This window comes from Aspergillus fischeri, genomic scaffold (assembly GCF_000149645.3).
Source record: "Aspergillus fischeri NRRL 181 1099437636264 genomic scaffold, whole genome shotgun sequence".
Taxonomy (NCBI): domain Eukaryota; kingdom Fungi; phylum Ascomycota; class Eurotiomycetes; order Eurotiales; family Aspergillaceae; genus Aspergillus; species Aspergillus fischeri.
The window spans coordinates 1,120,136-1,148,018 of NW_001509762.1; the positions used below are offsets into that span (position 1 = coordinate 1,120,136).

The window sequence follows — 27,883 nt, forward strand, 5'->3', positions numbered from 1 at the left end:
GGCTTGTGGACTAACAAGGGCAGGGAAAACGGCAACCGATCATCGCACTATCCCTATGATTTGACGTGAGAAGACAACCAGGCTTCGGAAGTAATTGAGGTCGAACCCAATGGATATCAATAGATATATACCAAGCATCGCCAAGAGACACGCCAAGTGCCTGATCTCTATCCAAACAACAAAGAAAGCAAACGACAGACTCAAAGATATGTGATCACAGACTCCAGACTCCACTGGCTGGGCCGACAAACGGGCACTTTGACCAGGCTAATGCGAAATGTAGTAAAACAAGTCTATGTATATACAGAATCAACGAAGCAGGCGACAAAACGAAAGAGGTATCATGGAATGGCAACGTATCCCAACTCGTAGTCAAACTTATAGTGTGTGTTATCTGCGTCCGGTCGAACATCCTTGACAGGATGGAAGAGTATCGATGGAAGACAGACCCGTCCATGTAAGGTCTCATACTTTAAAGCATAATTAGCATGACTGCTTGATCCTAGCTGACGCATAGATCTTACCAGCTTCCCTCCAGTCCCCTCCTTGCTCCATCCCAGAAAGTTCCAATACAGCCGTCCGGAGAGATTGGCGCGATAGTACCACGAGATGTCCCTGAAGCGGGCTTCCCGGCCCCAGGAGAAGGGGCTGTTCTTTGTGCTTCCAGCTCTTCCATTGACACCAGAGTTGAACCATTTATCCACGCTTTCCGGAGGCATGTTCTTGTCCGAGTAGATTGGGTGCGGAGCGGTAATCGCTTTGAGGCCATGATGCAGTGCGACGGTGACTGGGAACATCTCCGAGCCCATATGCCGACCAGCGAGGTTCTCCGCGTCCATGGCGAGCAACAATTTCCTCGAAAGCCGGGAATGTGTAATCAACGAGGCTCGGCGGGGAGTATCGTTTCCTATATACCCTGATACTTCATTTCGGATGACCCAGTCTGTACCGATGGGGTGGAATATTGGAAGAAAGCCAATGTAATCAGCTTCCTCGCCGACTCCCCAAGCATAGGAGTCCTGGCGCGGCGAGGAGACCGGCGGCGAGGGACCAACGAACTCCCTGTCGTTCATGGAGATGGGACCGATGGGTAAAGGGCCCCAGACCGCTTCGTCTTCGATCTGCTCCACAAACTTTCGGAAAGCACTGTCATAGTCACCATGAACGGCCGGGATATAAAAGCGAGCATTGCGCTCCCACATTCCCCGTCGTGGTTGCTTCCGGCCAAACTCGGCTACCTTGTTGGCGTATTCATAGTGATGGCCCGTAAACCGAGCATCGACCTCCCAGTTCCACACAAAGTCGAACTCGGGATGTTGCAGGGCAAAATTTTGAATGGACAGCCATTGCGCATGATGGACACTACAACCGTCAGCTGGACTCGATCAGTGAGGCAGTTGCCATGTGAACGTACTCGACGACATTGCGATCGAGATTTGGATACCGGGCCGCGACCATCGGCTCGTTCCAGAGAATGGTCATGTTCCAGAATTCTTCAGGGATATTGTCTTTCAGGACCTTCTGGTGTACTTCAAGCTGGTCAATGGGGAGCTGCGAGTCCTTGACGTGAAGGAGCAAAAAGACAAAGTATTCCCCTCCTGATTGTAGCGACAGCTCAGTGATCATTGAACGGATGGCCTGAAGATCGTTCTCCGTATACTTCTTTCCGACATACGTCCGAATTAGGACAGCAGTTCGTGACTCGGGCGCGATCTGCTGTTTTTCTTTGGAGAGACTGTCATTCTTCTGAGAGTATCTGGCGGCATTGCGATCATGGCACTGGCGCTGCAGGTCTGACCAATCCACTTCGCTCCACTTGACCTTGGATGGCTTGATCCAGTTGGAGACATGACTTTCCTCCTCTCCGAAGCCATAAGCGCCATATCTAGTGTAGCGGTCAAAGGATACCTGACCATTGAACCCGACGGCCTCGTGGCTACCGAACATAGGGGATGGGAACTCTGGCCCGCAAGTCAGCATTGTCAGTGCAGCAAGGCCTCCAAAAGCACAGAGAAAACCTACCATGCGGAACGCCAACGTAGACGCCGACCTGATCATCCAAACTCTCATTCAGGAGCCTCCCACGCGGGCCCTCGCATGGAACAAACGGACTCCGATGCGTGTTCTGCCATTCTTGACTGCCATAGTCTGGGTATGGTCGGTATATCCTGGGAATCTTGCTGCCTTGCTCTTCGAAACGAGGATCTTCGAGGATGGTACGGTCGTCATGACTCGGAGGGACGGCTAACCTGTCCAATGTGGAGACGACATGGCTGAACACACTATGCACAGTGAAGGATCCCACGTTAGTTGCCGGCTTTATCCACTGGTGGAACTTAAGCACACCTAGGATAACGCTTTTCTTCCTCGAGATACCTCTCTTGGGCCGTCTTGTGTCTCTGTTTCCCAAGAATTCACGATAAGTCCTCTACTTCCGGTCAGGCAAACGCATGGCTTACATTTGGTATCAGAAAATCCAGGTTCAATGACCACACTGTCATCAAGAGCGTGAAAAAGACCGCCGTTAAGAGGCCATGGCGCGCAGACCGGTGCATCAACATCTTGTTGATTGCCTGCATGGTTGCGGGGAGGGAGGACGAGATGCATTTAACCAATGCGCCGGAGGATCATCTAAGACCAACTGCTTCAGACAGATGAGCATACATCATTACCAAGGCAGCAGTCCATGGGGGAATGTTTCATACTGAGCAACCCAGCAATCCAGCAATCAATGACCGATGTTGATCAGGAACGGGGCCTGGATCCGCAATGCTTAGCAGAATCACTTACTATGGTGGATGATATGATAGGATACGCGGTGTTCAAGAGACCCTGAGTCCCTCGCTGAGATTGAGGAGAAGAAGCGCCATGCTGGACTCGTCATGTCGTCGACAGGGACTGCGAACCCTTTTGGTCGATTACTTGATCAGGGCCTTCTTCGATTCCCACCGGCAAGATCCTTTGTGGGTCAGTGGCACGCAATCCTAATCCTGAAGCATCCACGCATTCCACGCATTCCACGCATTCCACGGATGACCAAAGTTTATCCTGCTGTCAGTGAAATGCCACTTTACTGACTTTCGACGTTGAGAAAATAGCCTTATCAAGGCTCGTGACAGTTTCTAGTATATGCAAAATGATTATGAACCTCATTTTTGGGTGATAAGTCTGCAGAATTGCCAGAATCTATGCATACAGCCTACACTGGAGGAGCACAAAGGAGCGCAAAAAAGGAGTAGGAGATCGAAATGTGGAAATGCAGGTCCACTTTCGACCCTGGATTGATGGATAAACGGCAGGAACGGGAGTCCAACCAAGGTCCCTCAACTACATACAACGGTCGGTCATCTAATTCTCTACCGTTCCGCATGCATAACACCTAACAAGATTTTCATGATTTACGGGTCGCAATTGCAAATCCCAGTGTCTGATCTTCACACCATTACGTAGCTGTGGATTTGACCCGCATATCTGGGTGTCACATCTCAGAAACAGAAAATTCTTCAGAAGTTCAGTCAGATATTCATATATGTATACACGTATGAGTTGGGCCACCATTAAAGCAATTCAGGAGTCTGTGATATGAACCTGCATCGATTATTAGAATCAAGCCTTCCTTTCAGAGTGCATCTCTCTATGTGGTAGGCTAAGATGGAAGCCATTATCTGTCGCCGATCGCCAGCCAGAGGATCTATGAACAGCCAATCAGCACAGAGCCAATGGGGTGCGGTGCGCGTCGAGTGGAATGATCTACAACAATAAACCACACAGCTGGAACAGACCTGCTCTTGTCCCAATCTTCATTCCGTCATTGTCTCAAACAAGGGCATCCTTCACTTAGCAATTTGCGTCTATCTACTCCGTAGAATATTATTGATGGAAAGCTGGCAGAGAAGCGATGGTGTTGAAAATCGAGAATACATATGCATAAAGGGTCTGAAACAAATGTATAATCGCAACTCGCAAGGAATCAGGGACAAACATGGACGGGGTCAATTGTGCCGTGTCTCGAATCAGGGATTGAGGGTAAGCTTTCATGAACACACGTGGGATGGAGATGGTCCTAGTACGGACTAATGAGTGGACACAGACACTAACCGACCCCTTCAACATTAGTCTACGGGCCTACGGAGTACAGGGTTCAGACTATTCCTGTCTGTACTGCTACTACTGCACACGAAGTGGAGTTTGCCTTGAATTAGTGGAAAGGGTCAAGCCAATGTCAATTTGCCTAGCTGCCGGAAACGTGGATCAATTAGCAGCAAATTAGGACTTGGAAGCCTCTCCCCATACTCCGTACATTCAGTCACCATCATCTATCTACCTGCGAATATTTGTTCGTATCTGGAATCTGTTCACCTCGAATTTTTTGAACCGTCTTGAGATTCGGTGATGCCTACCACTGCGCGGGATCCGCATCGGCAAAAGTCGTCCCTGCCGCTATCTCATCATACCAGATTTGTCTTGTCCCCTGCGTCCCCTTCATGCCCTTATCATCATGCCATCCATTCGCATACAGCCCAACCCGGAACTGGAACTCGCGGTCGTCATCCACCGTCGTCGTGATATCATACTGCTCCAGCACCTTGACCCCATCAAACCACATCTTATAGAACCCCGTGCCATCCGACTTCCAACTCGCCTGGATAATCACCTTGTGCCACACGCCCGCAGTAACCGTGGCAAGGTTACTAAACGTCTGGGTCTTCTGCGCGCAGACGGTCCCCTGCTTGACGCGCGAGTAGAGCTGGTTCCCGACCAGCCACACCATGCTCGAGGGCATGTAGTCGTCGCAGCCCGTGTCGGAGAAATCCGCGATGAACTGCGCGATGTTGTACGACTGCGCCGGGGAGAACTGCCAGTCCTGCTGTAGGCGGAATGCGAAGCCGTAGAACCCCGTGTCGCCGCGCTTGTACACGTTGTTCTTGACGACCTCGGAATGGTAGCGGCCTGTGTAGCTCGCGTCATAGACCTGGGTCATCTTGAGAGATGTGGAGCCCTCGTAGGCGACGTTGCTGACCTGCTGCACGGTACCGGAGTGTTCGTGGTTGACCGAGTCCCAGCCCGCCAGGGTGCCGGTGTTGCGGAAGATCTGTGTGGCGTTGCTGGGGAGGGCGCAGCTGAGCAGGGCCAGTGCCCCGAGGATAGAGGGTTTGATCATTTTGGAGGATGGACAGTTGCTTGATCTGTTGGTTTGAAGACAAAAGCGCTGGAATCTCGGGGCTATATATACCCCTGGGTATGTATGACTCCTGAACCGGCAAGCATCGTGAGACCAGGGTTACATCGTATCTGCAGGCGATACCCTAATCATCTTGTCATCACAACTAAGCATTACATTGCAGGACCCTCTTGAGACTAGCAACAGCATAGGCTAGACCAGCATCTGCCGAAAATGGAAAATGGGCCCCCGTCACTGCTAGCTCGCCGTCGCCGATTTGCCGACTTCACCGGCAATTGTCATGGAGGGAAACCATCGGTGTTTCAGACCACATCACCGTGGCATTGAAGAGTTGCAGCCGAACGTTGAGGAGAAAGAAGAATAAATAACCTAAAGGGAAAGAGGTGCAAAACATATATGATCTGGGGCTGGTCCGTTATGAGAAACCCCGACCGAAGCAGAGAACAGAATGAAGCAACAGTTCAAGGCAAACAATCACCGGATGTCCGGTCCGGCGGTGCTCTGCGGAGACCTCGACTTAATATATTGAGGCCGAGATCCCTGCGCAGAACTACCTATTATTGGTATATTTGAGCGTGGTGATATGCGTGAGTTGCCAACGAGATCCTGGTCTATGGGACCCGTGGCCTATTTATATTTACTCATACGCATGGCGGGACAAACACCATAACACCGTCATTTGTGTACAAACTGACTCATTGAACATCATGAAGACACTTCGGATGTCGTTTATAATTACTGTCGCTCCAGCAGGAATGATTATGATTATCCTCCCCTATTCTCTTGCACGCTCAATTCCAAGCCACAACTTGATGAGCGAGTCTGTTCTGCAGAGCGACGAGAGATATCCGTTGGACTGCTGTGCGTATGGATGTTCTGGTCCATTCGTGACATGTTGGGATTGTGGTACGCAGCCGTGTGGGAGTTGCTACTCCTGTGTGGGTGAGCCGGATGGTGGGTTGGACCCTTTTCTTAGGACTCGGGTGAAGTTGATGCCAATTGCAGTAGACGACCCGTGATTTTTCCAAAGACTCCTGATTATGATCACTTGAAAAGGTTAGCGTTACTATTAGTCTCAGATAGCGCGGTCAGGAATCAAAAATTTCATATATCCTAGCGTTCCTGCATGAAGCAGTGCAATGACATCAAGACTATCCAAGGATCATAGACAACGTCAAAAACGTCAAAAAGTAAACTATCAGATGTCTGTGTCCACCAGAGGGATCCACTCCAAAATATACATTAGATTATATATTTGTCCAAAAAAGGGTACTAGGCCGATGACATTGAATCAGCCCGTGGCTAATGGGGTATCCAAGCAGTAGGACGAGACGTCTTCCGCATCGCAATAACTTCATTCCACGTCGAACATTGTAGAATGACCGCTCAGCAAAAGGAGTTCGGAAGTTGAAACCCAGCGTCTTAGTAGTAAATTTTCTCCTCAAAGATGGGAGGAACGCCCTTATCAACATCCCAGTGGATCTTGTTCTTATCGTCCAGCCAAGCATCCTCGTCTGTGATGGGAATGACCCGTGCCGAGTGCTTGACCTCCTGTTTGCTCACCCCGAGTTTATCACGAGGAATCCACAGAAGTGGAGGCTGAGAGGTAATCGCTGGGTGGAAGTAGGCGTCGCGTTCAACTTCTGGAGGGTACTGTGTAGTCTCATGAGCCTCAGGGACAAGGCGCCGCAGTTGCCAGTATCCATCGTATTTGTCGGGGCGGAACCACTTCACGATCAGATTAGGTTTCTTCTCGGAGGTGGCAGGGGCGGTGGTCAGGCCTTTCTCGGCAGCGTCAACGTCCGGGAAACTGCCATTCCCATTCTTCCCTGCATTCGTCGCGGTAATGTCGTCCGGGTGTTCGCCAACAGAACCGCCGTGCTTGATTGGCTGGGAGGTAAGAAGACTCTGCTCCTCAGCCTCTAGGTTCTTGGGAAGATAGTTAATCAAAGGAGAGAGAGCGTTATGTAAAGAAATGTGGTAAAGAATCACGAAGACAAGGAAGATAATCATCAAGATCAAGGGGCCCAGTGCCATCCGGTTGGCTGCAGTTCCGATGGCAAATAAGCCGATCAAGCAGACCACAAGCAAGTAACAACCCACAGTAATGTGCTGCAGGGCGCGAGCGTAAGCCTTGCCCTGAGTGTCTATATTGGCATTGGACACGTAGAGCATGTTGTACCGGTAGGCGAAATAGAACAGGTACAGACCAATGGTCGCGAAACCAAGCACCAGCGGAGCGATACACGAGTAGGTGATAGCTATTCCCAACGGGACGACATCGTTAGCTGCAGGGAACCAATATGATATCAATAAGTACGAAGCCTTACCGATGACTGCAAGAAGGGTCAAGGGAGGATATACGGTTCCCCAGCCCAAACCGGCGAGGGACGACCAGCGGTTGTACATCTTTCGCGGGGTAGTGTCCAGCAATTTGCCCAGAATCTTGCCCAAGATCAGGCCGGTGATCTGAAGCAGGGCACCGGAACTGAAAGAAAGACCCTGCAGAACGATATAGGAAATGTAGAAGTTGGAAACCTTGGGGATTCTCGTTGCGAGGAGCTGAGGAGCAGAAGTAGGCTGCTGGATGACCTTGGTGACCACGCTAGCCGCCGAGGAAGCCAAGGTCACAACCAGGAAGACTTGAACGACTTGAAAAGCGAAGTAGAAATTCTGTGTAGTCAGCTCAACAGCTGCCGCGCTGGGGGCGCCACCGAGCTTGGCCATCACTGAAACGCACGATCAGTACAGCTCTGTCACGTTGGCTTTGGGAAGACCCGGCTTACATCGCAGAATAATGGGCAATAGAGCCATGAGCACAGACATCAAAACAGTGGGCAAAAGACCAGTGATGACACCCTTGATCCAGCTGGGGACATCGTCGATGAATTTGAGAAAGGGGACCTTGTCCGTTAGAGAATCGATGTTCGATATAGAACCGACAACAGCGACTGGGATTGCCCAGAAGACGATGAGAGTGCAGACAAATCCAATTGTGGCAGAGTAACGGATGATGCGCTCCCACCATTTGATGCGCAAGTTCGACCAGAGAACCTGTGTAGGGTCTAGACCAATGTAACGAGGGGCCATGTGCAGAGGTAGATTATGAGCGACTGACCACATCTGCTAGTTAGCACTGACGATCACCTAAACGTTCGTGGAATCAAAACCCGAAGCCTGACATACCCGACTGGAACGCAAGTTGCGCGTCCGCTTGAGCGTAGAATTCGACAAAGACGGATGAAACCAGCTTGGCATCGCCCGCACGGTGCTTAGCCTGGAGCTCTTCGATTTCGGGGCTGAGCCGCTCAATCTCTGACCTGGCCCAGTTGATCGTATCGACTTTCTTTCCGATAAGGAATTTCAGGCGGTGCGTGGGTCTCTCGGAAGCCTTGACCCAGCGAGCTGCCACAGAGCCCGATTCGTCATCTGGCTCATCAGACAAGTTCTCAAGTGGCACAGCATCATCCTCGGGATTTCCCCTTTTCTTCAAGGCCTTGGCTCGCGCAGCGTTTGCAAGCTTAATCAGTTTTGTTTCGGCGGCTTCCAATTTCATGGCGGCAGCATCCCGTTCCTTGACCTTGTCCTCTAGCTCCTTGACGTCAGTAGCGATCCAAACGTTCTTCACCTTTTCAATGCCGAACATTTTCCGGATCTTGTCACGGTTGAGATAGTCTTCAGTCACAGCTGTGAAAAGAACGGTTCGCGATGAGAGTCGGCTGGCGTAGGCGGGAGAGAGGGAATACGCCTGGCGCAGGTTGATATAGAAAATGCTCTCGCGGGTGACAGTCATGAACACGAATCCTGCCATTCAATCAGACCTCGAGAAAAAGGGAGAGTGAAATACCATTGCGCAGTGTTTACTGACCGACGAAGATCCAAGCCATGAAGGCGTGGGCATAGTAGCGAGCGTTTTTATCCTGTGCAATGTTGGACATGGTCAAGATATCCAATTGCTCTTTGTGACCTCCACCTGTGGCATTGACAGGAAACAATATGGGCCAGGTTATCAAGCAGCCGACAAAGCAAATGACTGAAATCAACTTCAGGAAGCGAAGCAGAAGATAGGCGTCCATAGAATGATGTTGCAAAACGTATTCGTCGGGTAACTTGTACATATCGATAATCCAATTCCACAGGCCAGTGCCGACGGGGGGACTGCGTTCCTCAGGGCGCATAAAGCCGAGATAGGTTCGGGGCATGTACATGCGACGTTCGCTTCGCCGCAGAATCACGAAGACCAAGACCATGATGCCAGCTACCACTAGGGCAGGAACCAAAGTGGACAACAAGCTAGAAGCCGAGTTGGATGCATTTTCGGGGTCCTCATCCTAGAGGGCGCTCGTCAGTGTTCCGTTAAAACCCAAGGTGGATTGCCATCGCAGTCCATCGCAGCTCCTGGTACTTACCGCACGGCGCGACAACTGGTGCAGACCAGCCATATCGCCGTAGAAGGCCATTTCGACCCTGTCGACTCACTCCCCAGCGCTTAGGGGAGGAATTGCCGAGTCGACCTAGTTTGCGCTTTTAGCGGTCAAAAAGTCGGGAGCTGTCTGGAAGTTCCAAGCACCCAAGATGCAATAGGGAGCGACGAGCTGGCTGTGCAGAAGGATCGAGCCACGCAGCGAGAATCAACAGAGAAATGCTAGATAGAGGAAGAAAGAAAAAAAAGAAAGACTCTCGGGCGAAAGGCCCGTGAAAAAGAAATTAGGACTAGTAGATAAGGGTCAAGCGACAGACAAAAGACCAAGGAACCGAATCTTAAGGGGACGAGGGGCGAGCGATACGCTCAGCAACAGCTTGACGTTGGAGAGCTCTCCACGCGAAGTTTATTTGGGTCGGAAAAAGAAAAGGATGTCGGACCACTCAAAGGCTCGGAGGATTCAGCTTGCACATGCCATGCACGCCAATTGATGTACGAGGAATGAAGAGATTTGGAATCTCCCGGCTCTCAATAGTGTGCACTGCTAAAATAATGAGGAGCGAAAAGCCGAAGTCGAATGCAGTGAAACTTCCTTTGTAGCGAAAGCACGAGATAGGTAAGGTAGATCCGCCCCAAATTCCAGTATTTGAGCCACACTGGAGAAAGACCTGGTCTTTGGGACGTCAGGACGAATCGATGATGACGATAAGGCAAATTCATTTCCTAGGTAGCATGGGACTTTGTTTACACTCGCTAGCTCACTAGCTGAAACCAAAACCTCTACTTACAGCTTGCAGCCACCTAGCATGACATAATTTACTTATCAGGTCCACACATAACTATCGCTCCGTCCTGTCTAATAATGATATTGCAATATGACTCTATCTGCCCTCGTAAGTGCCTTGCTTTTTCTTCGTAATTCCTTGAGCTGTTGAGCAGCAAATTCCCCAGTCGCAACGTGGTTCACTAACAAAACTAGCTCCAATAGTGCCCAGCTGATGACATATTTTACTTCGCTAGCGCTAGTACTCTATCGGCTTGGTCGAACACCACTGCTGCATGTACATTGGCCAATGTCTGTCTGGGCTGATGACCTGGCTCCACTAGATCTGGAAATGCGCCCCACTTGCGTCGTGATGAATTCAATCTGTGGCAAATTTTTGCGACCACCAGCTCAGCTCCTTAAACCTTCCTAGGTCGGGTACCACATACCTATCATGAGTATGGAGTATTGTACAGAGTACCTCACTGTACCTCACTGTACCTAACTGTTCAGGAACAAATGCTACATAAATTACGAAGTACTACAGCCATTTTGATCGTCTCCCCACATTCAAGGGGCAAAGTCAAATTCCGCTTTCGACTTTGAGGACCAGGTATGATCTCCGACAGATCAAATCGTATGATGAGCGGCGGACTGGTTTCACGTCATGACTGTATCATCATCATTATTGTTTCAGTACCTTAGCAGAACTGGAGGGAGCAGGGATGTAACATGCAGGACGGTAAGGTACGTATCGCGATGTCCTAAAGCGGCAAAGGAATGCCTGAGCCCGCCTAACCCACTCACTCCGAGTACTGAGGGACCAGTTACCAGAACAGCATTTAGTCTCACCAGCCACAGTTTTAACATATTCAATGAGTTATCTACTAGCCTACTGCATACTCCATACATTATGCGGTGTGATATGTGCCCACTAATCTTCGATTCTTATCCCAGAATCGGAATCAAGTTATGTACAGAGCACAGATCAAAGTTCCCTAGAAGCACCCTCTGCATATTCCAAGGGAACCTTTCGCAAAGTACTAACGATCTTCATGCACCCCGTCGAAATTTGCCGCAAAAACTGCATGACCACCAGCCTCAGAGAATCTTCACCTGGTAAAGGTGTACTTCGGTCTTCGGTCCACGAGATTTCTCCACCTAACCACCCATGGTCCGTTCTGCAGCACGATCTATGGAGATTAGTCACAGCCAAATGGAGCACTCGGTGGATGCCTGGATAGTAGTATGATCTACAGTCTGCAGAACTGATCAGAAATCGATGACGCTTACACCAATTGATACTCCCCCCTCTTGTGTCTTTTGTGGTTCGCGCAACGTAGAAGTACTACGCCTACGAGGTGGCCCAAGGATCAACATGTGGCATGCGGAATTCGTTACTCCATGCAGCATTGTTCGGAGATTCTGATGACTTGCACATTGTACGGAGTACCTCTTCGAGCAAACCTTGCATTGCCGGGTTAGAAACATAGGTGTGTGGCGCAGCAGCACTGGCTTGTAAATATAGCTTGCACGATATCAAAATACATAGAATCAAATTTAAGAATGGAAAGACAGTCCGAGCAATTGTTCAAGTCGTTAAATTGGCAAAATGGGATGAGCACGGCTGCCTGCAAGCCGGAGACTCCCCAGGCAAGGAAAACTTCATATCTAGAAAAGTATATACTAGGAAAACGGTAAGGTCAGATCACCAAAGGCCAGCCGCTCCGTCAACAAATCCCATGCAGCGTCTCAAAGCTGCTCCACAATTTCAGGTGCAGCGGCGTTGAGCTCCTCCTCAAAAGCATCAATACCGCGCACGGGCGGCGCGAGCATTAACAGGCTCAGTAATATTTCATTGAACTGGAATTGTAGATCTGGCCGAAGTTGCTTGTGTGTCTTCAATAGCTCGCCGGTAGACCATGCTCGTTCGGGATCCCTCATATCTGCTTCGTATCCTTCTTCCAATAAGACCCACACCAGAGTCTCGCATGCAGGATGACGATCAAGCTGGTGTTGCTTCACGACCGTGATAACGTAGTTGAGGAAGCGATTCATTTTACTCGGCGAGTCTTGGAAATCCCATAAAGCTGTTGTAATATAGATGAGTGCCGCAGTACGGCAGATTTCCTGGCTGGGCGTATCCCGCACCACGTATAGGCGCGAAGTGTGCGGCACTTGTGATGGGCGTGGCCCGCTGGAAAGCAAAGGGAACAATAAGCCATCCATTTGAAATGCCTCCCGTCGCAGGGGCACAGACGACAGGCACGCAGCTGATGTGTGTTTATGCATCATTTCCTCGGCCGCGCGAAGAAACGTGACCAGCCACCGTTGACCGACTTTGTCGACGGTTGGATGTGGAGATATCGCGACATATAGCACATAATGCAAGAATACCTGGACACCTTTGCGAGTCCCGCCCTGGGATCGAAGAATCTGGACAGCCTGGTCAGCATATTCTCGGGCCCTTTGCTGGCTACCGAATCTTTCTTCTTGCAGCGACAATCCTGTTAATGCCATGGCGAGATTGTCTCCGTCAATATCCACCACCCCTTTTCTGATCATTTCTATGTTTCGCGTGGCTTGTCCAATATGAGTTTGAACTTGTCGGCTATCCGTCAAATTGTGAATATGAGCCTTCCATCGGGAACAATAGCCAAGTACGACCGCTTGGAAAGGTAATTGGTGAACCATGGCAGAGCGGAAAATTTGGTCCTTAATGTACTTATTTTGACCAGACCAATATGTGAGTTTGTTTGTCCAACAATCAATCAGCTCAAGATCTTCTTTTGAGCAGACCATCGGTAGACTGTGGAAAGGGTCTTGACGGGATGCATCAAGCGAGGCAACGGGCGACGTAAGAAGTGGTGTGCTAGACGCACTGACTACGGATCTAGGCATGGGAAAGCGTGTCTGAATCTAGACATCCCACGTTAGCGTCCTCGTTTTCGTTTGTAAAGACCAACACACACATCGTGTGGAGAATTCCTCGAATGGGAACATTGTACATCACGCACGATCCGCTCAATCAACTCAGAGTGATGACCACGTACCAAGGCGTTACTGTGAGACACCGTCTCACTTTCAGTTCCTCCAACTGCACCGGTCCCGTCGAGGTCGTCCTTTTCGTTCGTCGTCTGCTTCCATGGAAGATACCGGAGGGGTCGGTTATTCCTTCTATCGTCTGAGTTGTGGGGGTGTAAATGTTTGCGCTGCCTTCGCTTTTCCTGGACGTGGTGACGCATGACATACGCCCGCTTTTCCCGCGATGAAGAATTCGAATCGACAAAAAAGAATATCCTGTCTTTCGCGGGCTGATCTTCTGTTGTCGAGAGACGCCTCCGCCTCTTTGATTTCGTAGGTTGTAGCCCATCGTTGGAGCGAACTGTCAACGGCAAAGCCAGGGTCAGCTAGCTTGGAAGACTTCGAGCAAAATCTGTAGTTGGAGGGGTGCACTGACTTGGCTGGCTTTCGCATGAGGTGTCAATTACTCCAGTTCGAGGTGCGAACTGCGACAGATTGGGCAGAGCGTGCCTGGGTGCAGCCATCACGAGCTAGCAGGTGGCAGTAGACTCTTTCGACGACTGACGTACTTAACAAGCAAGGATTATGTTATGACTGCATAGCGGTTTGTGCGATTCGCCGGGATACCGTCAGCACGAAACAGTAATGTTAAAAGAAGTCAACCCATAACCACAGCTTCCGAGATTTCAGGCGATGTCATAAGCTTGGCGATTAAGTCGTCGTCGAGGATAGGGACGACCTGGCGATGATCAGCTCCCGACGATAAGGGTCGACCCCGACTTGCCCGTTCTTATGATGGACGAGGAGACTAAGAGGAGTCGAGAGACCAGCAGGGCAGTGGGTCGTAAGAGGGGACTAGGGTCAACGAAGAGCCCCGATAGTCCAACCCCAAAAAGTCAAGTTGATTCTGAGACGACATTTCGATTGGCTCGTCAGAATGTCAAAAGCCGAAATAATTGGTGTTCTGATGCACTATTGGCCGAAGGATGCCAACTGCTGGGATCCGCCACGGTTATGGCCGAGTCGTCGTCAGGACCTATTACCCGAATAGGCAACAGATAAGTCTGCTGTGTCAGAGATCCGTGCACAGCTGCTGATGTAAGCATACAAAAACCACTTTACGCGACAGTATCGCATTATCTATTTCTCCGCTACGCGTCGCGTCCTAGACGCGCATCTCTGAGAGAAGAAAGTTACGAGTCCGAGGGGGATTATTGTTGACGCTATCAACGCTTTCATCGGACGCCTTGCTCAACGTCACGATACTGAAAAAGACTTGTCTCTCAAATAACTATTCAATCGAATAACAATATTCAATTGTTTCTCGATTTGCGCAATTGTGCTACCCATAGCGGCCCTGTTCTGGCCGTCCGCCCTCGCCCAAAATGTCCTCCCTTTTTGACGCCGTACTTCAATCTGAATTGGGGTCGACAGCTGGCTCCCGTGACAATAGGCTCCATTCAGACCACCTCCCCAGCTCTCGGCCGCAACCGCCATCCGAGAGCAATGGCCCGCTGAGCGAGATACATGGCGGTTTCCCCGATGACCAAGTCGTCAACCCTAGCCGGTCGACTGTGAGCCGACTTCGCAATCCCTATCTTCCTGGGCCTCCCCCAGTGGTCGATTTGGCTGGGGAGAAAGTACAGCAGGCCTTTGAGGAACTGCTCGAGACCTATGTGGAGGAACCGTCATTGTCGGCGCCTCCACCGTCGTCGGAGATACTGAGTGACAAATATTATATCGCACAAATCCACGGCATGAAGAAATTCGAGCTTTCTACCCTCTATGTCGATTTTACCCACTTGACTTCTCTCAATAACCAGATTCTGGCGGATGCGATTGCCAACCAATACTTTCGATTCCAACCCTTCCTAACAAGAGCCCTTCACAATTTAATTGCGAAATATGAACCCGAATACTTCGTCTCTCATCGTCAAGCCAGCAGTGTCTCCTCCCAGGCTAGCTCATCCATGATGGCCGCCAATGCAAGCGTGACCGAAAACCCTGACTTGGAGCGGAATATGCGCGAGAAAACCCGCCATCAGCAGACTGACAAGCTGTTTTCTTTGGCGTTCTACAACCTGCCCTTGGTCTCTAGACTGCGCCAACTCCGTACCTCCCAAATTGGAAAGCTGCTCTCTATCTCCGGTACCGTTACTCGGACATCAGAGATCCGGCCTGAGCTCTCTCTTGGGACCTTCGTTTGTGAGCAGTGCAAATCAGTTGTCTCGAATGTAGAACAGACCTTCCGCTACACCGAGCCAACACAGTGCCCAAACGACATTTGCATGAACCGCTCTGGATGGCGCCTGGATATTGGGAAGAGCACATTCGTTGACTGGCAAAAGGTGAAACTGCAGGAGTCATCGCACGAAATTCCAACTGGGAGCATGCCCCGCACCATGGATGTGATCTTGCGTGGTGAGATGGTCGACCGTGCCAAGGCTGGTGAACGTTGCATCTTCACCGGTACACTGATCGTAATTCCTGATGTCAGTCAACTGGGACTTCCAGGCGTACGACCGGAGGCTGTTCGCGATAACGGTGCTTTCCGGAGTGGCGACGTCGGTGGAGGAGGTGTCACTGGTCTCAAGTCACTGGGTGTCAGAGACTTGACTTATCGACTGGCGTTCCTTGCCTGTATGGTCACGCCTGACACAACAACTCCTGGCCAGCAGTCGAATCAGCAGTTGAACGGCCAATCCCACAACATCCTGGCTTCATTGAACCAAAACAATGAACCAGAAGTCGACGAGGACAAAGCCCAGGAGGCTCTCCTTCAGAGTTTCACACCATACGAAGTGCAGGACTTGAAGAATCTGGTTCACTCAGAGTATATCTACTCTCGATTGGTGGATTCAATCGCCCCTATGATTTACGGTCACCGGCAGATCAAGAAGGGGTTGCTTCTGCAATTGATTGGAGGTGTCAGCAAACATACGGAACAGGAGAACATGCAATTGCGTGGTGATATCAATATTTGCATTGTTGGTGATCCCTCAACAAGCAAGAGTCAGTTCTTGAAGTAAGCTTTCAGCCATGCCAACGCGCTCTTTGTGCGATTTTGGAGGTTCTGACCTGTTCTTTCCAGGTACATTTGTTCTTTGCATCCTCGCGCTGTCTATACTAGTGGCAAGGCATCATCTGCAGCCGGTCTGACCGCATCTGTCGTCAAAGATGCCGAGACTGGTGAATTTACTATTGAAGCCGGTGCTCTGATGCTTGCTGTACGTCGCGCCCCGCTGTCCACACGCTATTTCTATGCTGACTCAATGACACACACAGAACGGAGGGGGTATCTGTGCTATCGACGAATTTGACAAGATGGACATCAGCGATCAAGTTGCCATCCACGAAGCAATGGAACAACAAACTATCTCTATTGCTAAAGCGGGCATTCATACTACACTTAATGCTCGTGCGTCGATTCTTGCAGCTGCTAATCCTGTTGGTGGTCGTTATAACCCGAAGGCTACATTGCGCGCAAATCTCAACTTCAGTGCTCCTATCATGAGCAGATTCGACTTGTTCTTTGTGATTCGAGATGAGCCGAATGAAACGGTGGATCGTAATTTGGCTGACCACATCGTCAACGTGCACATGAACCGTGATGAGGCCGTCCAGCCAGAACTGAGCACGGAGCAATTGCAACGCTACATTCGGTTTGCGCGAACCTTCAGACCCGTGTTCACCGAAGAAGCTAAGGCTTTGCTTGTTGAGAAGTACAAAGAGCTGCGAGCAAACGACGCTCAAGGAGGCATTGGCCGCTCCTCATATCGGATCACAGTCCGTCAACTCGAGTCTTTGGTTCGTCTCTCCGAGGCTGTCGCCAAGGCCAACTGTGTAGAGGAGATCGTACCGAGCTTTGTACGGGAGGCCTATGACCTCCTACGCCAGAGTATCGTCACCGTCGAGAAGGATGATGTTGAAGTTGACGACGACGAAGGCACTCATGCGAATGCAGGCGCTGGTGAAGAGGATCACGAGATGGCTGATCGGGACAGGGAAGGTGACAGTCCCATGCGTGATCATGCGGAAGCACAACCGCGTCAGAAGACGAAGATCACATATGACAAGTACATGAAGATCCTGAATCTGTTTGTTCGCCGCGTGAGTGAGGACGAATCGAGGTCGGGCGAAGGTGTCGAGCAAGAAGATCTGATTGTCTGGTACCTGGAGCAAATTGAGTCTGAGCTGAACAACGAGGAAGACCTACAGCGTGAGCGCGACCTGGCTGGAAAAGTTTTGAAAAGGATGGTCAAGGTTCGTCCTTCACCCACAGCAAGTGTCTTTGTCACCGCTTGTTTTACTGACTATTTTCGGCACAACAGGAAAATATCCTCATGCCAATCCGAGGAGAGGGTCTGGTGGATGCTGATGGGGATCCGCAAGAGCAAGTTCAACGGACAGTCTATGTGCTGCATCCTAACTGTGCCTACGAGGAGGCTTAAGCGGTAGCATTCTCTTCTTCAATTTCAGGGTCAAGGATTATCATATATATGTCGGGCATACCTATGGAGCAAATGGTCATGAGTGATGATACCTGTTTGTTTTCTCCACTATTCGATTTTCTCTCACTTTCGGCTGGGATTGCTGTTGATATTCGGTATTAGATTGATTTAAGGCGTATGGTCTACTGGTCGTTCTTATCATTTCTCCAATACTACATCGGATTCAAATCTGCCATTCTCTACATGCCCTCGGGTAACAAATCACATCCGTTTTATTAAGCAGGCACGCTTCTTCGTTGAGGCTTGTCATCACATTCCAACTGCCTTATCTTCCCTTGATCTCACTTTCGGGACGTTTCTACGAGGTCGCTTTTTTCAAGTCGTTCTCTATAGACATCTCTACTTCCAGCTATCATCTTGACCTCACCATTTGCCCTAATCCGACCTAACGCTCCCAGCACATCTCGAGCTTATACCTTGCTTCTCTTTCTTTCATATTCCTAGTCTGGTACTTACCCCATCACCTCCTTGAACCCAGATTAAGTTGAAACCAGTTATCTACTTAGATGTCACTTCTTCCTGCAGTATATCTCTCAATTCTCTCGTCTCATCTCCTGTCACTCGCTTCTCACCCTTATGCTCAGTTTTCATATCGCACTGGCCTCATCTTCCCTAGCCTCCAGGCTATAAAAGCCTAACTTCGGACGATCATCTTCCATTCTTATATCTTCTTTGCTTGCTCTCCAATATACCAGCAGACTCGCCTTCTTTCCGCTACACTTCCTCTCAGCTCTCGTTATTCCCTCTTACGAACGACTGTCTCCTCCGAAACCTATCTTCTCCAACTGCCGCAGAAGGAGAGCCGTTGAAACCATTTTGTAACCTCTGATCATCGGCCTTCCTTGGTCATCTCAGTTGTCTATTCCCAATAGCCTACGTTGTGACTCTATTTATACCCGCAACCATGGATCTCGATCCTCCACAAAGCAGTGACAATATGTTGCCAGAACCAGGACCATCTGAACTAGATATCGACCTTTCTCAGTTGGAGGATATAGATGCACGTCGACAGCAAACCGCATCGAAAGCCCTCCATGCCCGAAGCGTTCTGGCTTTACGGAAAAATGTCCCTACGACTTCCCTCCCCAACGATACGGCAGCACCTCCCTCGACTCCTGTACCATCAATAACTTGCACAGCACCTGCTTCTTTCGACAATCAACTTTTTGTGGGCCAGCCGGCGGACAATACCCTTGACGATAATGAGATTGAGCAAATTCGGCAATTTGTAGCTTCCCAAGATGGGAGTATGAGCGAAAGCAATGGTCTTACAGCCATGTCCCAGGAGCAAGACAAGGTATCGACTGAATCTCCAAGTGGTGTGACGGTCATTGAGAATCTGATGAATCGGGATGAGCCACAGCCTGTGGTGGCCTCATCGTCGAAATCCTCCGAGGCTCCTGACGCGGCTGCGGTTACAGGGATTCAGGGATCGGTTGACGAAAATGTCGCGTCTGAATGGCCTGAGGTCCAGGAAGAAGATTCCACAGGGTAGGCCACATGATAGCGGTTTAGATACCCACTTGACTGACAGTGGTAGGTTTGATATCATCGAGACATGGTATAATACCCTTGAGAACCCGACTCTCGAGGACACAGTACAGTATGAAAAAGCAAAGCAGAAAGAGGCTCGGCGCAAGGAGAGAATTGCCAGCCGGAAGGCTCTGGAAGAGGCAGAACAGACCCTCGAGACTTTTCCGGATTTATCTGATGATGAACTGCTCAACTCGTCACTTGGACCATTACCCGGAGACACTGGTAGGCGCTCGGATATGCCGTCTGCAAACCGACCTTCAAAAGGCCCACGAAAGCAGAAGAATAGGGTCTCTGCCGCAGAAAGACGCAGAAGTATGCGGTTAGGTCTCGAAATTGGCTTAGGACGTGTAACGAGAAACAAGGGTTCCGGAAAGAAACGCTCTCGAAAGCGGAAAGCAGACGACAGCGATGAAGATGTTCCAGCTAGCGGTGACGTTAGCAAGAAAAACTTGTTTGATCCGGAATTCGACCTAAACGCATTTCTCAATCCCGATGTTATCGCAGACGCTCAAGCGAATGCTGGACTTCCGGCAATTCCAATATCTAATTCCAAAAACAAGAAAAGTGCCCTCGCTGAACTTGTCGCTAGCATCCCTTCTGCCGATCAGGATCAGGCCAAGTCCGACAGGCAAGCAATCCTCGAGGCAACCACAAAGTTCAGGCATAAAGCAAGATCTGATGGCAAGGGCGGGTGGAGGATAAAGGGCATGAAGACTAGTCTCTTCCATCATCAGGTTTGAACACCTTCAGCATGCTTTGATTATCCAAATTAACGCGTGACATAGCTCCTCGGTGTAGCGTGGATGGTAAGCAAATGCTAGGGTAGATTGAGAAAGACGACTAATGTCAACAGCGTGATCGGGAGAATTCGACCAGTCCGCCCTATGGGGGCTTTCTTTGCGATGTTATGGGTTATGGCAAAACTATTCAGGCTCTAGGTAAGTAGCATTTGCCAAATTCCGTGCGTGGCAAATGTTAACTGTTGCGCTCTAGCCAATATTGTTGATGGAAGATGCGTTGACCCAGACGACCCCGTCAAAACAACATTGATCGTCGTTCCACCTCACCTTGTCGGGCACTGGTATGACCTGTCGGTGCTGTTTTGTTTCATGAAATGTATTCTGATAATATGAACAGGGAATGCCAAGTCGTCAAGCATTGTGAGAAGGACGCTGTTGGTGACGTCCTCATATACTGTGCTCAGAGCAGAATGCGTAGCGTCGACGTTATTCAAAGTCTGCAGAAGTTCAGTGTCATGTAAGTTATACTGCGGCACGCTTCCCAGATGACTAACTCATTTGGTGATCAGAATTACGACATACGACGAGGTCAGACGCTCGTATCCGCAGTTAAAGCGCAGAGGTGAGGTTCTCGATGAAAAGGAGATCGTTGAGATGTGGGAGGAACTCTACGCCAAAGAGATCGGGCCATTACATCAGATCAAGTTCTTGAGGATCATCCTTGATGGTAAGCTTCTGAAAAATGCTAAGCTTTCATTTGTAACTGACTGTGTCTACTCAGAGGGACATTCGATCAAGAACCATCTTGCCTCGACGTCAATCGCCGTCCGTGCTCTCACTGGCCATCACAAATGGATTTTGAGTGGAACACCCGTGCCTAAGTAAGTATTCTTGCTTCTTACATCGAGATACCAGAGTGCTAATAGGCCGACTACAGCTTCATCACTGAGTTCTATCCGCACTTCGATTTCCTGGAGTATCCAGACACGAATGATTACAGTCAGTTCGTGAAACGCTATTGCGAGGTATATAAATGGCCCCTCATTGCTACTCTATTGACCTCTAACAATTATGCGACAAGGTGATGAAGTCCACCAGCGCCTTCGGAATCTATGTCGAACTTATATCCTCCTTCGGACGCATTCCAGTCGACTCTTCTCGTTGCCTATCATCAAGTTACCTGGTATCGGGGAGTCAGTCATCAAGGTAGATTTCTGTGATGTAGAAAGAAGAATTTACGACGAGGTTCTCGAGCAATTCATTGCAAATATCAACGGTACGTGTTATTGACCTGTTGCTTTGCGCGTGCATGAATTAACCAACCTCTTGGTGAAGGTCTCAGCGATGACACGAATCCGTATCTCGCACAGTGTCGGTGCTTTCTCACTATGATCTTGAAACTGAGAATGATCTCTAGTCATTCGCTCACAACCCAGAATCTTGTCAAGGGGCTATTGAACTCGTCTCTTATGAGAGATCTTGTCGAAATTGCAAGAGAAACAAGAGATCCTGACCATCCTTCAACCCAGATAACAAAATGGTTTATCACTTTGAAGAAAGGAGTTTCCCTGCCCGCCGCACCGCCAGATAACGAAGATCCGAGCCAGTCGAGGAATGAGCTTAACGGAGACAGAGAAGAGCTTGTCAAACAATTTCACAAGTTCACTACGGAGCTTCACGAGGATGGGCAATGGGACGAACGCCTGAGAAGAACCAGCTGCCCACACTGCGAGTTAACTCCAATAGGTCCAATCATCACCAGCTGCATGCATCTGTATTGCGAAGAGTGCTATTTCATTCTCAAAAATAGTCTCACTTCTGCGGATGGGAAGCCAACATGTCAAACATGCAACAACCCTATCGCGGAGGCTGAATATTGCGGCACTGCCGAACGTATCATACTCGATGAGCCGTCGGTCACTTCCAGTTTGACTCAGAACAACACTAGAAGGACCAAACCATCTTCTCAGAAAAAGTCAAGCAGATTGTTTGGTAGTCGGATGTTCGCAACCGCCGCACAACGATCACGAATGAAGCAAACGGGTGATGAACAGCAGAATGAAGACGAGGAGCTGGATTGGATTTCAGCCGCTCAAGGGGGAATGCCTGGTGCAAAGGTTGATAAGGTTCGGGAATTAGTAGCTAACTGGGTTCGAGAAGATCCAGATGCCAAAGTTGTCGTTTTCACGCAATTTCTTGACTTCGTTCGGATTTTTTCCTCGATATGTACCAAGGAAGGCTGGGCGCACTGTCGTGTAAGTGCCTTGCGATTTCAATTTTCAATGAGCTGTCTTCAGGGCGCACTAACATCAAGATAGTTGACGGGAAAGATGTCAATTGGAGCCCGCGATTCGAGTATGAATGAGTTCAGGGAGAAGCGAGAAGTGAAAGTCATGATTGCAAGCCTCATGGCCGGCGGTACAGGGCTCGACATGTCCATGGCAAATAAGTGTATCCTTGTGGATCTCTGGTGGAACGAAGCCGTGCAGCAGCAGGTACGCATTTGTTTATGGGACAATCGTTGAATATACTTTCTAACGGGTGATTATCTCAGGCGTTCTGTCGACTGTACAGAATAGGACAAGAGAAAGTGGTGGAGGTTGTCAAAATCATCGTCCAGAACACGATTGACGACTACATCCTTCAGTTACAAACGAAGAAGTCGGCCAATATCAACAGCACCATTGGTGAAGAAGCATTGCAGAAACGAGACAAGATTATTGACCTTCTTAAAATGTTCGCAGAAGTCGAGATGCAAGAAAACGGTGGCATCAGAGTCGAGATACGCCGCAAAGGGAACAAGCCGACAAAGGCGACAAAGGCACCAAAGGCAACCAGCAAGGCGACGCGAAACGATCCAAGGGTAAAGGACCAAAGGGCAAAGAACGCGATACAGGCATTGGCTCTTCGACTTAGTTCTCAGTGCTTGAGACGCAATACTCCAAGATGAAAGGAATGCGCTTATTGGATATTATTCGCTTGGTTATTCGGCGCTATTTATCGGTCTTTTCTTTGGTTATCTGGGGATTCCACATATTGCAAGCATATGAAATTTTGATTGTTACTTCAGTTCTCATCTGCATATCTAACATAATGGTTATCAAACAAAATACCATTATGGCAACATTTGCCTTCCACGTAAGATCATTCCACATCGTAACTCATGAATTCATCAGCCCCGTTGATGGACCGCGACGGAGTTCGAATCCATCTCCTGCAAAATACTACCCTGCTCATGGCCATTCTCAACATTTTCCTTGTCTTCGTCGGGAGAAAAGTACCAATCCTCTCCGCAGAAGACACCCTCGATCTCCATATCCATCGAATCCTCGTAGATGGGAAATATGCTCGGCGAATTGTTGCGCTGCGAAGAGAAGCTTCCAAGCCCTCCACTAAGAGACGGATTCGACCAAGTACCGAACGAATGGATCGGACACTGATCGTGGAACCTCCCAGGAGGCGCCTCTGTCTCAGCCTCTGTCTCCGTTTCACTCCCCATATACATCATGTCTATGTCCATCTCTTCGCTCATAGCTCGGCGAGACACAGCAGGCAAGACGTCATTCGCATCGAAAGGACCTCCCTGATAGCTCTCAAAGTTGAAGAAACCTGTATAATTATTGAGGACCGGACTAGAATATAGCAGCGGCCCTGTGCTCTGGTAACTTGCGTTCGTGGATTGTGTCTGGTACGGAGCGTCTGATTGCGATATCCTCGCTCGCTTCGCCGGTGGAACAGTGGTTATCATGCTCTCATCTGCAGTGCTGTCTCCAAGCTCGTTGTGTGTTCGGATTCGTGGTGTCGTGTTGTGTATGGAGTTGGTGATATTATTGTGTACAGGGTACCGTTTTCTCTTCTCACGGTGGAAGGCAGTTGCCTGTGTCATTTGCTTGTTAGCAGCATAGTCTTGAACTATGAATACATATCATTGACTCACAACTTGGTCTACATTCAAGCAGAGCTCAAAATCTATTTCGTCCATCATTGTGTGCGTGGGTGACTGCAAGAAACGGCAAGTTAGTGCTGTTGGCGGGAAAGGTCCTCGATAATGAAAGAGTTTCATGTCTGCAGAGTATACATTGTCGTTCTCCAGGATCTTAAGCTTAAAAGACGAAAGAATAGAGTACTATGTGTCGGGATTCTTGCGGGTTGAGGGGAGGTGACTGCTGTAGTCGATGGCTGTGTGCGGGCCTGAAAAGGATCGGGAGATATTCTAGCTGCGACCTACCCGACTCGAGGGAAGACTGTTCTGTTGGACCGTACATGGCATGATAGCAGGAAAGAGCAGACAAGCACTGGTTAAAATTCAAGAACAGAGCGCTTGTGTATTCAATCAGTGTGGATGAAGTGGACGATCTAGCGTCCGGTCCTCGAGCCAGAATGCTGCCTGAAGTACTTACTTTGACAGTGAGGAGATAGAGAAGAAACCCCGGACTGATTTACAAGATGAAAGGATGTGAGCTTGTGAACATGGCTGACAAGATGAGTATAGAGAGAAGAGGGTGGAGTAACGATGTCCGGACCCTGGGATATAGCGCAGCACTTCACACAATATGGCCAATTTGTCTGAGGTATAGAGCGAATTAAAGGGTTCAAAGTACTTCTTTCATAGCTTTAGTGACAAACAGATTGCAGGCGATTCAGTGTCATAGAAGGGAGAAGTTTAGTGGGTTCAAGCATGGAGGCATGTTGTTACACACTTTCTACTCGGTGGTTTGTCCTTGACTATGGACCTGACAACTGGCAGAAGATACTACAGACAGCGACGAGTTACCCAGTCTCAAGGACACTCCTCATACTTAAAGATAGATATTACGCAATTTCCTAGATCACAACACCTTGGATAGAGTTGACCGTCCATGTAATTGATCGAGATTCATAAGCTAACTAGCAGGAGTAGATTACAATCACGATCACTATTGCCATGACACATACAATCCTCGAGAGATTGAAGTCGAGAGGACGATCGTCTCGTCATAAATCATACTCGACCAATATCCTCGCAGCGTTGGAGCAAAGCCATTCCAGAGAGACCATAAAACCCCCTTTGCGAGGCATAGGAGTGAAACAGGGGTAAAAAGCACCATAAGTTAGCTAAGAAATTGCAGACAAACCAACAAAACCAACTCAAAATGCTCCAGCAAAGGGGTATCATGGCATCTCAGGAATTCCAGTCTGCGCACGCTTAAGGCATGGTTGGTCTGCATCGTACTCGTCTACCGGAACTGCCCTGGACCAACTTGGCCAAACATGTCCAAAAGATGTCTGGAGGATGGGGGAGGTCCTTGTGGACCGGGGTTACCTTCAAAAGGGCCCTGTCCACCATGACCAAGTCCCAGAAGAGCGTCACTATTATGTGGCATAGGTGGGAACGCGGACGGCGGGGGGACGTTCATGTAGCCAGGAGGGGGCATCATCCCTGGTAAAAGGGGGCCGCCCGCACCGCGTGGGAAAATCTGGCGTTCATTGGGAGGCGGAACATTGCCATGCATAGGCGGCATCATGAAGTTCGGGTTGACACCTCGTGTTGGGGTTGGAATGCCGGGAGGAGGAACCAAGGGGCTGGGGCCGCCACCCTGCTGCGGAGGCATCTGAGGACCATTCCATCCCGGAGGTGGAAGATGCTCAAAGCCCGGTGGTCGCTGAATACCCATGCCAGGATGGCCCTGCCCTTGAGGAGGCCTGGAGCCACCTGGGGTGATTGGCATATGACCGCCTTGGGGAAATGGGACCTCATCAAAGTAACCCATGGGCGGTCCATTGGCAGGTCTTCTCCGAAGCTGATCAGCATCTGGTCTCTGCATGTTGGCAATAGCGGGGTCATCCAAGAAATTGTGTCCTTTCTGAGCGGTCGGGATGCCCGGGGGGCGGGACAATACTTCCGGCACATTCATTAGACCAGGCGCGGGACCGGCACTTTGAGGTTGACCGTGTAGTCCGTGAGGTTGTGGAGCGACCGGACTCACCCTAACCTGTTGCATTAAACGAAGAAGATGCTCTCTGTCGCGAGGCTGAGAGTCCTTAAAAGGGGAGTCGTGTGCGTGCATGTTTTCTTGAATTGTGGGAGCCGTGCTGTGAGGATGGGCATCCGGCATCGCCATGTATTCTGGCCGTTTCACCGAGTCCTTAGAAGGAGAAGAGAGAGCACTCAGAGCTGAATCGACTTGCGTCATGGTTGGGCGAGGGGCCTGTGCACTGTCGATTTGGGGTGTCGCATTGCGCGATTTGCTTCCTCCAAGCATTTGTAAGATGCGCTGGAACCCTTCCTGATCCGCATCATTGGTTGAAGGCGGGGGAGCTGGTGATCTGGTTCCAAATTGGTGCTCCGATTCCTTCGCTGGGCTTCCTGGAGGCGGACTAAACAACCCGGCGAATCGAGACGACTTTCCAGGCTTTCCAGGTGCTGGCTCTTTCTTGCTAGGTATTTCGATGGAGGCGGGTGTGACGACCTCCTGAGCGGGTTTTGCATCACCTAGAAGTCCAAAGAAACGCTCCATCGCTGAATCCGACTGGAGAGTCGCCCCGTTGCTGCTGAATATTTCGCCATCCGTGGGTCGGTGTTCGGGTTGCGCGGGCTGCGCAGGCTGCGCTGGTCTGCTGGCAACCGATTCGGAGGGAGCCTCTTTCTTCTCCTCCATTTGTGCTTGCGAGGAGCCAGCCTTCATTCGCTCTTTCCAGCGCTCAAAATCTTCTTGCGTATGCACCTTACGCGACTCGTCTCTGTCATTCGTGTCCATCCACTCAGGATCCTGTTCAAATTTGGCTCCCCGATTCCAGTCGCGATCTGCACCATGTCTATCTCGACGCCAATCTCTGTTCCGCACTGAAAGTTTCTCGTCTTCTGTCTCTGGTCCGTCTTGGGCGTTGTCATTGCGAAACCAGCTTCCTTCATGCCTGGCTCGACCCGGCGTACCATCTTTCCGAGGGGTAAATTGAGCTTCTTTCTCGCTCACTCCTCGCTCAGGATTCTGCTCCCTCTGATCACGGTTCCAACGGTCGAATTCTACATTGCGTCTGGGCTTTCTGTCTTGATCCTCTTGGCCAAAAGTACGACGCGGCCGTCCGTTGTTCCATTCTTCTCTTTCCCCACGACGACCGTTGAACGGCGTTGGTTTACCATCACGGCGATCAAATTCTCTATCTCCGGTTTCCCTGTCCTTGAAGAACTTGTCTCGCAGATTGAAGCGCTCGTTTGATGCCTCATCAGACTCGACCTGACGGGAGGGACGGTCCGTGAAATCTATCGAGCCTTTGCTACCCGGTATGCGAGATGCAGATGCGAAAGCAGTTTTGGGAGGCCCGAGAACAATATCCTCTTCAACAACAGCCCCGAGTTAGCTAGTCTTGGCATATGAAAAGTGGACAATGGCGTCATTTACCAGAATTTGAGTTTCTCGAGATATGGCGATTCTCGAATAGGCTTGGTCTCCTAGGCGTTGTTTCGTTTGGATTCGTGGTGTCTCTAGAATTTGTAGGTTTTCGTTGCGCGGTTGGGTCAGGGATCGAGCTGATAAGGAGTAGAATCGTCAGTATCATGAGAGCGAGCGAGATAAGCATGGTCACTGGAAGCGAGCGATATTTTTCTTACCCCATCCATTCTTCTACCGGTGGTAGATTTGTAGGCTTAGTGACCAGAGGCGATGAGCGCAGCCATAGCAGCTCATCGATCTGGTAACGTCGCGCCATAAGGATGGCAGTGTGTGG

At 49.9% G+C, this 27,883-nt stretch overlaps 9 protein-coding genes across 9 annotated transcripts, besides 3 other annotated features; 3 read left to right on the top strand and 6 right to left on the bottom strand.

The window, feature by feature from the left end:
* Positions 1-341: 341 nt before the first annotated feature.
* Positions 342-2,579, bottom strand: NFIA_076300 (DUF3405 domain-containing protein; the record flags this gene model as incomplete). Its single annotated transcript, XM_001259596.1, has 5 exons — positions 342-1,362; positions 1,415-1,961; positions 2,023-2,249; positions 2,347-2,399; positions 2,460-2,579. 5 exons carry the CDS (start codon positions 2,577-2,579, stop codon positions 342-344), a joined length of 1,968 nt encoding a protein of 655 aa, XP_001259597.1.
* Positions 2,580-2,998: 419 nt separating this feature from the next.
* Positions 2,999-3,030: a microsatellite.
* Positions 3,031-4,396: 1,366 nt separating this feature from the next.
* Positions 4,397-5,161, bottom strand: NFIA_076310 (polysaccharide lyase family 20 protein; the record flags this gene model as incomplete). Its single annotated transcript, XM_001259597.1, has 1 exon — positions 4,397-5,161. One exon carries the CDS (start codon positions 5,159-5,161, stop codon positions 4,397-4,399), a length of 765 nt encoding a protein of 254 aa, XP_001259598.1.
* Positions 5,162-6,604: 1,443 nt separating this feature from the next.
* On the bottom strand, positions 6,605-9,642 carry NFIA_076320 (putative DUF221 domain protein; the record flags this gene model as incomplete). The annotated part of the gene is made up of 5 exons (XM_001259598.1): positions 6,605-7,911; positions 7,969-8,295; positions 8,369-8,986; positions 9,051-9,513; positions 9,592-9,642. The coding sequence occupies 5 exons, from the start codon at positions 9,640-9,642 to the stop codon at positions 6,605-6,607; spliced, it is 2,766 nt and encodes a 921-aa protein (XP_001259599.1).
* Positions 9,643-10,845: 1,203 nt separating this feature from the next.
* Positions 10,846-10,876: a microsatellite.
* Positions 10,877-12,120: 1,244 nt separating this feature from the next.
* NFIA_076330 (uncharacterized protein) lies at positions 12,121-12,888 on the bottom strand (the record flags this gene model as incomplete). The annotated part of the gene is made up of 1 exon (XM_001259599.1): positions 12,121-12,888. One exon carries the CDS (start codon positions 12,886-12,888, stop codon positions 12,121-12,123), a length of 768 nt encoding a protein of 255 aa, XP_001259600.1.
* A 1,889-nt stretch (positions 12,889-14,777) lies between these two features.
* On the top strand, positions 14,778-17,843 carry NFIA_076340 (MCM DNA helicase complex subunit MCM6; the record flags this gene model as incomplete). The annotated part of the gene is made up of 4 exons (XM_001259600.1): positions 14,778-16,417; positions 16,484-16,623; positions 16,685-17,655; positions 17,724-17,843. 4 exons carry the CDS (start codon positions 14,778-14,780, stop codon positions 17,841-17,843), a joined length of 2,871 nt encoding a protein of 956 aa, XP_001259601.1.
* A 99-nt stretch (positions 17,844-17,942) lies between these two features.
* Positions 17,943-17,974: a microsatellite.
* Positions 17,975-18,807: 833 nt separating this feature from the next.
* Positions 18,808-21,064, top strand: NFIA_076350 (putative SNF2 family helicase; the record flags this gene model as incomplete). The annotated part of the gene is made up of 7 exons (XM_001259601.1): positions 18,808-19,394; positions 19,444-20,173; positions 20,293-20,377; positions 20,433-20,520; positions 20,577-20,696; positions 20,749-20,906; positions 20,961-21,064. The coding sequence occupies 7 exons, from the start codon at positions 18,808-18,810 to the stop codon at positions 21,062-21,064; spliced, it is 1,872 nt and encodes a 623-aa protein (XP_001259602.1).
* Positions 21,065-21,250: 186 nt separating this feature from the next.
* NFIA_076360 (putative helicase) lies at positions 21,251-23,129 on the top strand (the record flags this gene model as incomplete). Its single annotated transcript, XM_001259602.1, has 4 exons — positions 21,251-21,455; positions 21,515-22,434; positions 22,498-22,674; positions 22,734-23,129. The coding sequence occupies 4 exons, from the start codon at positions 21,251-21,253 to the stop codon at positions 23,127-23,129; spliced, it is 1,698 nt and encodes a 565-aa protein (XP_001259603.1).
* Positions 23,130-23,351: 222 nt separating this feature from the next.
* On the bottom strand, positions 23,352-24,065 carry NFIA_076370 (uncharacterized protein; the record flags this gene model as incomplete). The annotated part of the gene is made up of 1 exon (XM_001259603.1): positions 23,352-24,065. One exon carries the CDS (start codon positions 24,063-24,065, stop codon positions 23,352-23,354), a length of 714 nt encoding a protein of 237 aa, XP_001259604.1.
* A 1,330-nt stretch (positions 24,066-25,395) lies between these two features.
* On the bottom strand, positions 25,396-27,865 carry NFIA_076380 (uncharacterized protein; the record flags this gene model as incomplete). Its single annotated transcript, XM_001259604.1, has 3 exons — positions 25,396-27,494; positions 27,559-27,686; positions 27,768-27,865. 3 exons carry the CDS (start codon positions 27,863-27,865, stop codon positions 25,396-25,398), a joined length of 2,325 nt encoding a protein of 774 aa, XP_001259605.1.
* Between the last annotated feature and the right edge of the window lie 18 nt (positions 27,866-27,883).